The sequence below is a fragment of the Aulonocara stuartgranti genome (assembly GCF_965226115.1).
Source record: "Aulonocara stuartgranti genome assembly, chromosome: 13".
NCBI classification, from domain to species: domain Eukaryota; kingdom Metazoa; phylum Chordata; class Actinopteri; order Cichliformes; family Cichlidae; genus Aulonocara; species Aulonocara stuartgranti.
The window spans coordinates 8,435,692-8,447,171 of NC_138949.1; the positions used below are offsets into that span (position 1 = coordinate 8,435,692).

An 11,480-nucleotide genomic window follows, 5' to 3' on the forward strand; every position below is an offset into this window, starting at 1 on the left:
ACAAGATCCATAGAGGCTGGGGTCTATCACACCAGGCAAGACCCCAGGTGCAGGCTGTGTAAAGATGCCCCAGAGACAATCCAGCACATAACAGCAGGGTGCAAGATGCTAGCAGGCAAGGCATACATGGAACGCCATAACCAAGTGGCCGGCATAGTGTACAGGAACATCTGTGCGGAGTATAACCTGGAAGTCCCGAGGTCAAAATGGGAGATGCCCCCAAGGGTGGTGGAGAATGACCGAGCTAAGATCCTGTGGGACTTCCAGATACAGACGGACAAAATGGTGGTGGCTAACCAACCGGACATAGTGGTGGTAGACAAACAGAAGAAGACGGCCGTAGTGATCGATGTAGCGGTTCCGAATGACAGCAATATCAGGAAGAAGGAACACGAGAAGCTGGAGAAATACCAAGGGCTCAGAGAAGAGCTCGAGAGGATGTGGAGGGTGAAGGTAACAGTGGTCCCCGTGGTAATCGGAGCACTAGGTGCGGTGACTCCCAAGATAGGCGAGTGGCTCCAGCAGATCCCGGGAACAACATCGGAGATCTCTGTCCAGAAGAGCGCAGTCCTGGGAACAGCTAAGATACTGCGCAGGACCCTCAAGCTCCCAGGCCTCTGGTAGAGGACCCGAGCTTGAAGGATAAACCGCCCGCAGGGGCGTGCTGGGTGTTTTTTTTATATATATGTAGGTGTGTGGCTGAGCACCTGTTTATAGGCGGCGTCAGGCCTGGAGGGTGTGGTCCTGCAAGGGGACTGGCCACACCCGAAGCCACACACCTGCTGCTGATCAGGCTTCGTCGGGGGAGCTACTTAAGAGAGTCTTGGAGCTCCCACCGACGCGGGATCATTCCATGAGACTCCACGTTAGTCTTCTGCTTAGTTAAAGTCTGAGTGTATGCCTACTGGAATTAAGTGTCTTGACGGCTGCTGTTATGGACAGGGTTTACAGACTCTGTGAGTTATGGTGGGAGAAGCCCGCGGAAGGTTTGCGTCGCGCCGTGGAGAGGCGGCTGCAGGAGACGCTTTTTAAATTTCCCTGGCTGGTTGACGACCTTAATCCTGTCATCTTGGACTTCTTACTTTCCACCCTCCACCTCCACTCTCCTCCTCAGGCTGCTCACCGGCCCGGACAGCTGGTGGATTCACAGCCTGAGACGCCGGCCCCGACGTCTACACGAAAACGACGTTCGCGCCGCCGGCGTTCCTCACCGCAGCCACATCCACGGACATCTCAAGAGCCGGCTGTGGTGAGTAGTACGGACAATTTTCCATTTCCCTCACCATCTGTGTTTGTGTCTGCAGTGGACGAGCTGACGACGCAGGTAACATCACCTTGGTCAGAGATCGCTACACCACCCGCTGCTTCACCATCTGCAGCTGTAACTCCGCCACCGTTTCGTCTGCCTGCAGCCACCATCCTGATTTCTTTTTCACTGCCAGCTGCGGAGCCCTGCGAGCCAGAGCAGGAGCTCGGAGAGCCGGAGGAGCTCAGCGAGCTGGAGGGGCCCGCACCGCCAGCTGAGGAGCTCAGCGAGCCGGAGGAGCCCGCACCGCCAGCTGAGGAGCTCAGCGAGCCGGAGGAGCCCGCACCGCCAGCTGAGGAACTCAGCGAGCCGGAACAGCTCAGCGTGCCGGAGGAGCTAGGCGAGCTGGAGGGGCTCAGTGAGCCGGAGGAGCCCGCACCGCCGGCTGAGGAGCTCAGCGAGCTGGTGGAGCTCAGTAAGCCAGAGGGGCCCGCACCGCCAGCTGAGGGGCTCAGCGAGCCGGAGGAGCCCGCACCGCCAGCTGAGGGGCTCAGCGAGCCGGAGCAGCTCAGCGAGCCGGAGCGGGAGCAGTTCGGCGAGCCGGGGCAGCTCGGCGTGCCGGAGGAGCTCGGCGTGCCGGTGGAGCTAGTCGAGCCGGAGGAGCTCGGCGAGCCTGTGGAGCCCGCGCTGCCACCGGAGGAGCTCGGAGGTCCGGGGAGACCCGCTTGGCCTGAACTGGAGGTCAGCAAGTCTGACGGATCATCACGTCTAGCGCGCCCTCCACGCCAGCTACGCCCAGCGCGTCTGCGTCAGCGACCGGCGCGTCATCGACCGGCGTGTCATCGGCCATGTACCATACCTCGCCGTTGTTCACCGGAGCTGCGCCGCCGCCACTGGATTCGGGGCAGGCCGCCGGAGGGGCAGCAGCGCCGCCACCGCCACTGGATCCCGGGCAGGCCGCCTGGGGAGTAGCGCCGCCGCCGTCGGGCCCGGGGCAGGCCGCCGGAGGAGCAGCAGCGCCGCCACCGCCACTGGATCCCGGGCAGGCCGCCTGGGGAGCAGCGCCGCCGTTACTGGACCCGGGACTCGCCACCGGAGGGGCAGCTGTGCCGCCGCCACTGGAGCTGTGGCAGGCCCCCGGAACTGTTTTGCTGCTGCTGCCGGACCCGTGGCCGTCTGCCGGCGCGGCAATGTCGCCACCTTTGGACTCGAGGTAGGCCCCCTGAACTCTTTTGTTATGTTGATGGGCCGCCTGGGACTGTTTTGTGGCGTTTTTTCTTTTTGTTGCTCCGCTGCTGGATGCGCGGTCGGACTCTGGGACTGTGACCTTGGGGGGGTTGTTTTCTTTGGTTGTTTTTGCTTGTTTTGGTTCTGGCCCTCCGTCCTGGTTCCCCCCCGCCGCCCGCCCTGGGTTGGTTGTGCTGTTTTGGTTTTGGGGTCGTCGGGAGCCGACCCTTGGAGGGGGGTACTGTCAGGGTCCTGGGTCTGAGCGACCCAGGATCCCTGAGCAGTTATGAATTATATTATTAGTATTATTATATGTATTTTGGTGTTGCTTCCTGTGACAAAGTGGGTGAGAAGACCATTTGTCTACATTCTTAGTTAACATTCTTGTTTTGATTTAACCATATTTCACATGTAATCTGCAATAGGCAAACATCTACTATCCCGGGTTTGTTTATGTTCTGCACTTTTACAGATTATATAATATAACATCTTGGTTTAAATCAATTCATGCAAGTTTGTTAAGTTAACATGTTATTTATTTCAACTGTTAATTTGTATTGTTTGAACTTACCTTTACCTACCTGTCTTCCAGAAGCAAAAGGATGAAATGTAGTTCTACTTCCTGCTTTATACCTTCTGGGTTCATCTGAGGTCACAGGAAGAGACCAAGGGCAGGAGGGGAAGAATTCTTATAATTTAATAAAGTTGATTTTAAAGGGTTTATAAAGAAATAGATTTAATGTTGTGATATGTATTGATTACACCAGAGTTTATGTTGCCAGTCAAGAGGAGTAGTAGAGGATGAATATAATCATGTTCATCTCACCTACCTACTGAATGGAATAGTCCAGAGGAGAAAGTGTTTGATTAAGGGGACTATTTAAGCAGACGAACTCAGGTGTTTCAGAAGAAGGGTTCAGGTCAGTGTAGCTGTGTGCAGTTTGACCTTAATTTCCGTTGATTTAAGTTCAGTTATGTTTATTTGAATTGAGTTTATTATAGAGTTGAGTTTCTTATTTGTTTCTTTGTAAATATTCTTGGGCCACAGAATGGTGAATAAATCACTTGCTACACTGGACAGCATCAGTCTCCTGCACTTCTTTGACCGCTTAAGTCGAGTCCTACCACATTTGGTGGCAGCAGTGGGATTCCAGGCCAATTAAGGAGTGGAGAAGATGTCTACCCGAGCAAAGAGAGGGCATGTTCCAGAATGTGAAGCAGATGATTTACAAGATGGCAGCGACCAACAAGGGGCAATAAGTGGCCATATTTCTGGTCAAGAGAATGTGGCTGAATTGTCCAAACTTTTGCAAACTCTGATGCAACAGCAGGCTGAACGCGATGCTAAACTGGAGCAAGAGCACAAGCGCCAGGATGATAGATGGAGGCAAATCCGGCATCAGTTTGCCCAGCTTCAACAGCAGATGCAGCATGGCAATCTAGAGCATCAGTTACTTGAAGTACAAGCATCTACATCGGCTTCTTCGAGAGCACCTACTCCAGAACCATCTGCCAGCACACAAGAATCAAATAGGCTTGACTTGGAGCCGGCACATCAACGCAGTGAGGCACAGCTTTCAACACTGGTGAGACATTCAGGCTGGAAGGGGCCAAAAATGCAACCTTACAATGAAGGTGAGGACATTGAACATTATTTAATCACCTTTGAAAGAATTGCTCATGCTTGCCAGTGGCCGCGAGATGAGTGGGCTCTTCACCTAGCACCACTGCTAGCTGGTAAAGCACGTTCCGCTTATGTAGCCATGGATATTGATGACACTATGGACTATGCAAAAGTAAAGTGTGCTGTCTTGCAGAAATATGAAATAAGTGTTGACACCTATCGAATGAGGTTTCGTTCTAGTACCTTTGGAGCAGAGGAAACACCAAGGGAGCTGCAGGTCCGCCTAAAGGAGTTGTACATCAAGTGGATGAATCCTGAAACAAAGACAAAGGATCAAATCGGAGACGCCATCATGGAACAGTTTCTCAAGGTTTTGAATCCTGATCTTCGGACGTGGGTTAAGGAACGTAACCCAAAGACTTCCAAGGAAGCAGCAGAACTGGCTGAAGCTTTCTTAGCAGCTCGTCGACCATCAAAAGACTTCACACCAGTTAAGTCAAATTCCAACGTGCCATTCAACAAGTTAGGTGGTGGCCCTGACTTGAAAGTTAAGCACACAAGACAGAACTGGTATAACTCAGATCCTGCCAGATCTGAGACAAAAAATAAAACCAATAAAGCATGTCATTTGTGTGGTCAGATAGGTCATCTTAAAGCTCAGTGTACAAAGATGTCTGTTAGTAAAAATTACATGTGTTCTGCTAGACAAACTGAAGTCAGTGAGAATCACAAAAATGAAATTGAATGTCAGCAACGTGAGCCATCAATTGGGGTATTTGTTGAAGACAAACCCTGTGTAGCTCTGTTAGATTCAGGAAGTAATCGCTCTCTGGTTAGACAAGACAGTCTTCCCAGGGATGTGATCTTTTCAGGAGCAACAGTGGATGTGTGCTGTATTCATGGTGATAAGGTATCATACCCAGTTGCTGAAGTTGCAATTGAAGTAGAAGGCCAGTGTTACACTCTTTCAGTGGGAGTGCTGCAAACGCTGCCTTATCAAGTGGTGTTGGGCCGTGATCTCCCAATACTCACAGAGCTAATAGCCAAGCATCCCTGTCAGACTGAAACCGTTGAAAGTTTGTTAGCGGTCACAAGGTCAAAAGCTAAGGAGCTACAGGTTAATGCTTTGGGTTGGGATGAATTACCTTTTGCAAATGAGGATGCCCCATTGGACGAGTCTAGCACTCGTTCTAAACCAAAAAAGAGCAAGAGACAGAGAAGACATGAAAAGGTGAAGGGAACAAGAGTAGCTGAACACATTTTAGATCCTTTAAAGACTGAGTCTCTCCCCAGTGCTAGTTAGGTTGCTAGGCTTCAGAAAGAGGATCTAACACTTAAACCATTGTTCTCTAAATGTGTTCCAGAGTCAACTACAGTTGAGGGAAGGCAGGAAGTGTTTGTGGTTAAGGGAGATTTGTTGCATCGCCGTAGCAAGATTGGTGACCAGTTGGTGATCCCCCAGAGTTTGAGATCTACCATTTTGAAAATGAGTCATTCCATTCCCTGGGCAGGACATTTGGGACAATCTAAAACATTTTCTAGAATGATTCCCAGATTTTACTGGCCCCAACAGTTCAGTGATACGGTACAATACTGTAAAGCTTGCCCACAGTGCCAGTTAACAGCTCCAGGCAGGAAAGCAGATAGAGCTCCGCTTATCAGTATGCCCATCATTGATACACCCTTTTCACGCATTGCCATGGACATTGTTGGCCCACTAGAACAGAGTAAAGCAGGTCATAAGTACATACTTGTAGTTTGTGACTATGCCACAAAATATCCTGAAGCCTTCCCCCTGAAGAAAATAAAGGCTCGTCAGATTGTTAACTGCCTGATTCAGTTGTTTTCCAGAGTAGGTATCCCAAAAGAAATCATCACAGATCAGGGGACCAATTTCACTTCTAAGATGCTTAAAGAAGTATATAGTTTGTTAGGGATCCAGGGTGTCAAGACCAGTCCCTATCACCCACAGACTGATGGCCTTGTGGAGCGATTTAACAAGACCTTAAAATCAATGCTCAGGAAATTTGTGAATGAAACAGGGTCAGATTGGGACCAATGGCTCCCATTTTTGTTATTTGCCTACCGAGAGGTTCCACAAAGTTCTACTGGGTTTTCACCATTCCAGCTACTTTATGGGCATCCTGTCAGAGGTCCAATGGATGTTCTGAAAGAAGCTTGGGAGGGTTCGATGTCAGAGCGGAGGTTTAGTGAACTCTCACATGTCCTCAAAATGAGAGACAAGCTAGAACATTTCCAAGAACTTGCTAATAACAATCTGGCCCATGCGCAACAGCGGCAAAAACAAAGATATGATAAAGTGTCAAGAAGAAGAGTCTTCCGTGAGGGACAGAAAGTTCTTCTACTTTTGCCAACTTCTGAGAGCAGTCTTCTTGCAAAGTGGCAGGGGCCATATGAAATCACAAAGAAGACAGGCCCAGTCACATATGAGCTTCATTTACCAAACCGTCGAAAGAATCATCAAGTGTTCCACGTCAATCTTTTGAAAGAGTGGACTGACCAGCCACAGGACTCAACATCCATGTGGGCACGTACAGTTGTGGATGAGGAAGAGCCTCAGGAGCAGTACTTCCCTTCTTCAGCTGTCAAAACTGTGTTTCCAGATTTAAACCATTTGCCTTTGGAAAGACGTCAGGAGGTGCAATCACTTATGACCAAAGAACTCTTCAGTCTAAAGCCAGGTCGTACACACCTCATTGAACACAAAATCACTTTGCATTCTCCAGACCAACGGCCAATTAGAGATACCACTTGCCGTATCCCAGCTAAGCTATTGCCTGAGTTGAAAAGTGAGCTGGAGGAGATGCTGGCTGCAGGAATCATTGAGCCATCACACAGTGAGTGGTGTAGCCCTGTTGTGCTTGTACCAAAGAAAGATGATCCTAAGCTTAGATTTTGTGTAAACTTTTCTAAGTTAAATTCTGTGTCTGCTTTTGATCCTTATCCAATGCCGAGGGTTGATGAACTAATTGATCGTTTGGGAAATGCTAAATTTCTGACTACCCTTGACCTCTGTAAAGGTTATTGGCAGGTTCCCTTGACAGACTCATCTAAGGACTTAACAACATTCAGAGTGCCGAGTGGACTGTTTAGATTCACAGTGATGCCCTTTGGTTTGCATGGAGCACCAGCTACATTCCAAAGGTTGGTGGATCGAGTGTTGAAGGGTGCAGAACAATATGCAGCTGCCTACATTGATGACATTGTTGTTTATAGTGGTACATGGGAAGATCATCTGAAACATCTTGCTGATGTGTTTCGACGTATCGCAAATGCTGGACTTGTCATAAATGCCAAGAAATGTCACATCGCCAAGCCCGAGGTGCAGTACCTGGGTTATGTAATAGGGGGTGGAGGCATTCGCCCTCAGGTTGGAAAAGTGGATGCAGTTGCTGCAGCACTCTTGCCAAACACAAAGAAAAGGTTGAGATCATTTTTGGGATTAGTAGGTTGGTATCGTCGACTAATTCCAAATTTTTCCTCAAGAGCAGCTTTATTGACTGACATGACAAGTAAATCTAGTCCTACAAGGATCAGGTGGACGAAAGATGCTGAGGATGCATTTAATGATTTGAAAGACTGTTTGTGTCAGAAACCTGTTTTGCAGTGTCCAGATTTTAACCTTCCATTCACAGTACAAACAGATGCCTCTGAGGTGGGTCTGGGAGCTGTTTTACTGCAAGGAGAGGAAGGGCAGCAGTTGCCTGTCCAGTACATCAGTCGAAAACTTTTTCCAAGGGAAATGAGGTATTCGACCATTGAAAAGGAGGCATTGGCGATTAAATGGGCTCTAGACACCTTGCGATATTATCTTGTTGGGAAAGAGTTTGTTCTTGAGACTGATCATCGTGCTTTGCAATGGATTCATAATATGAAAGACACTAATGCCAGGATAACAAGATGGTATTTATCTCTCCAGCCTTTTCGTTTCCAGGTCCAGTATAGACCTGGACATAAGAATGTCATTGCTGATTTCCTGTCCCGTGACTCAGAGGAGTAACGGTCTTAAGGGGGGGGGGAGTGTGACAAAGTGGGTGAGAAGACCATTTGTCTACATTCTTAGTTAACATTCTTGTTTTGATTTAACCATATTTCACATGTAATCTGCAATAGGCAAACATCTACTATCCCGGGTTTGTTTATGTTCTGCACTTTTACAGATTATATAATATAACATCTTGGTTTAAATCAATTCATGCAAGTTTGTTAAGTTAACATGTTATTTATTTCAACTGTTAATTTGTATTGTTTGAACTTACCTTTACCTACCTGTCTTCCAGAAGCAAAAGGAGGAAATGTAGTTCTACTTCCTGCTTTATACCTTCTGGGTTCATCTGAGGTCACAGGAAGAGACCAAGGGCAGGAGGGGAAGAATTCTTATAATTTAATAAAGTTGATTTTAAAGGGTTTATAAAGAAATAGATTTAATGTTGTGATATGTATTGATTACACCAGAGTTTATGTTGCCAGTCAAGAGGAGTAGTAGAGGATGAATATAATCATGTTCATCTCACCTACCTACTGAATGGAATAGTCCAGAGGAGAAAGTGTTTGATTAAGGGGACTATTTAAGCAGACGAACTCAGGTGTTTCAGAAGAAGGGTTCAGGTCAGTGTAGCTGTGTGCAGTTTGACCTTAATTTCCGTTGATTTAAGTTCAGTTATGTTTATTTGAATTGAGTTTATTATAGAGTTGAGTTTCTTATTTGTTTCTTTGTAAATATTCTTGGGCCACAGAATGGTGAATAAATCACTTGCTACACTGGACAGCATCAGTCTCCTGCACTTCTTTGACCGCTTAAGTCGAGTCCTACCACACTTCCCTTTTCTGTGCTTGTGTGTGTGTGTGTGTGTATATATATATATATATATATATATATATATATATATATATATATATATATATATATATATATATATATATATATGTATATATATATATATATATATATATGTGTATATATATATATATATATATATATATATGTGTATATATATATATATATATATATATATATATGTGTATATATATATATATATATATATATATATATATATATATATGTGTATATATATATATATATATATATATATATACACATATATATATATATATATATATATATATATATATATATGTGTATATATATATATATATATATATATATATATATATATATATATATATATATATATGTGTATATATATATATATATATATATATATATGTGTATATATATATATATATGTGTGTATATATATGTGTATGTGTGTATATATATATATATATATGTGTGTATATATATGTATGTATATGTGTATATATATATATATGTGTGTGTGGCTGAGCACCTGTTTATAGGCGGCGTCAGGCCTGGAGGGTGTGGTCCTGCAAGGGGACTGGCCACACCCGAAGCCACACACCTGCTGCTGATCAGGCTTCGTCGGGGGAGCTACTTAAGAGAGTCTTGGAGCTCCCACCGACGCGGGATCATTCCATGAGACTCCACGTTAGTCTTCTGCTTAGTTAAAGTCTGAGTGTATGCCTACTGGAATTAAGTGTCTTGACGGCTGCCTCTGTCATTTTCCCCTCAGGAGGAGCGTGGAACATCGGAGGGCAGCAGGCACGGGGTGTGTGTGCACACACGAGAGTGGAGAACACGGAGCACGGACTTTTTGGGAAGACACGACACGGGAGTCACGGGAGAGCACGGGGATTTACTGTTATTGTTTCCATCACTGTAAATAAACGCACTGTTTATACACAGAGTACCGCGCCTGGGTCCTCCTTCCCCACTCCTTCCACGGTGTGCCATGCCGCACCGTGACAATAATTATGATTCAGGGTTCTCAAGTAGCCCTCTCATCTTAGCCATGGTAGGAGAATTTCTTTACATACTCTTCTCAACAAGACCTGCAAAAACTTTTATCCATCCAAAATATTAGAAGTTTTAATTAAAGCAAATGTATTAAAACAAACAGTGGTTTGGTTTATGACATAATACACACAAAACCTAATGACTCATAACATCAGCAACATTTTATGTTTTATGCTAATTAGCAAATGCTAGTTTGCTAACACGCTCAACCGAGGTTGTGCATTTTGTTATGGTTGGGACATGTCAGGACAGGATGTGATATTTTGGAATCCTATAAAATAAGCTACCGGCATGGCTATGACTTTGAGTTTGATTAAAGCATAACTTGCAGTTTGTGCCACTCATGGAGTCATGGAAAACTCTGAAAGACTCCAAATATCTTTTCTGTTAAATTGCATACACCTTCATAGAACAGTCTGTTGGAGTAATAAGTTTAAGTGAACTTAAATAAGGTTAATGTCATGATCCTGGGTCCTTTTGACCCAGCGTTTTGTGTTTTCTCTTCGATTTTGGTTCTGTTCTCTAATTGGTGTTTACCCTGTTCCCCCCCGTGTGTTCCTGTTTTATTGTGAAGGTCTGCGTCTTATGTGAGTGTTTTCAGTTTGCCTCCCTGGTCTCGTCATGTTAATCACTCCCAGCTGTGTCTCCCACCTGTGTGTAATCTCCCTGTGTTCTCTGAGTGTATTTAAGTTGTATTTTCTGTCTTGGTAATCGCTGGTTCGTCTGTGTTGTTTCCCCTCGCTCTCCCTGTATGTATTTCTCCGGACCTCCCTGCATCCTCATTCTGGTTTGTCTTATTAGTTTACCCAGTTTAGGTTTCCGGTTTCATGTTTTGTCGCCACCGCTGTTTGTACTCACACCCCTGTAAATAAACACTCATCTGCACCAGAGCTGCCGCATTTTGGGTCCTATTTCATATTCCACACGGCTTGCCCCGGCAAACCGTGACAGTACGAACCAGCCACCATGGACCCAGCGGCAGTGAATCCGTCCGAGGAGCTCCAGGACGACATTGCGTACAATGTGGAGATTCTCCTCAGGCTATGGCTGGAGAACCCTCCAGAGGAGCTTCGTCGTGCCGTGGAAAGTCGGCTACAACGGCTCTTTTCTGGCCTGCCATGGCTTCTGCAGTCGCTTCCTCCGACCATGCAGGCTTTTCTCCGGCTCACACCGCACCTTCTCTCAGCCACTCCTGCCTCGCTGCCCGACTCGCCGGATGTGATCTTGCCCGGCCCGTCGGAGCCGTCTGCGGGGAGGAAACGCCAATCGCGCCGCAAGCGCGCCACCCCACAGCCGGACGTTCGGGCTTCTAAATCGCCGGCTGTGGTGAGTGAGGACTCTTTTTCATTTTCGGACTGCATGACTGTTCATTCAGGGGCTGCGTTTTGTGTGGCGGATGTCAACGCGAGCTGCTTATCGCCTGTGCAGCTACCGTCAGCTCGGTTAGCTCCCCCGCAGCCACTCTCAGCTCGGTTAGCTCCCCC

The 11,480-nt window shown here is 46.7% G+C and overlaps 1 protein-coding gene across 1 annotated transcript; it reads left to right on the forward strand.

Annotated features, from left to right (window-relative positions):
* Positions 1–934: 934 nt before the first annotated feature.
* LOC309720729 (uncharacterized protein) lies at positions 935–2,463 on the forward strand (the record flags this gene model as incomplete). The annotated part of the gene is made up of 3 exons (XM_082557865.1): positions 935–1,630; positions 1,874–1,991; positions 2,036–2,463. 3 exons carry the CDS (start codon positions 935–937, stop codon positions 2,461–2,463), a joined length of 1,242 nt encoding a protein of 413 aa, XP_082413991.1.
* Between the last annotated feature and the right edge of the window lie 9,017 nt (positions 2,464–11,480).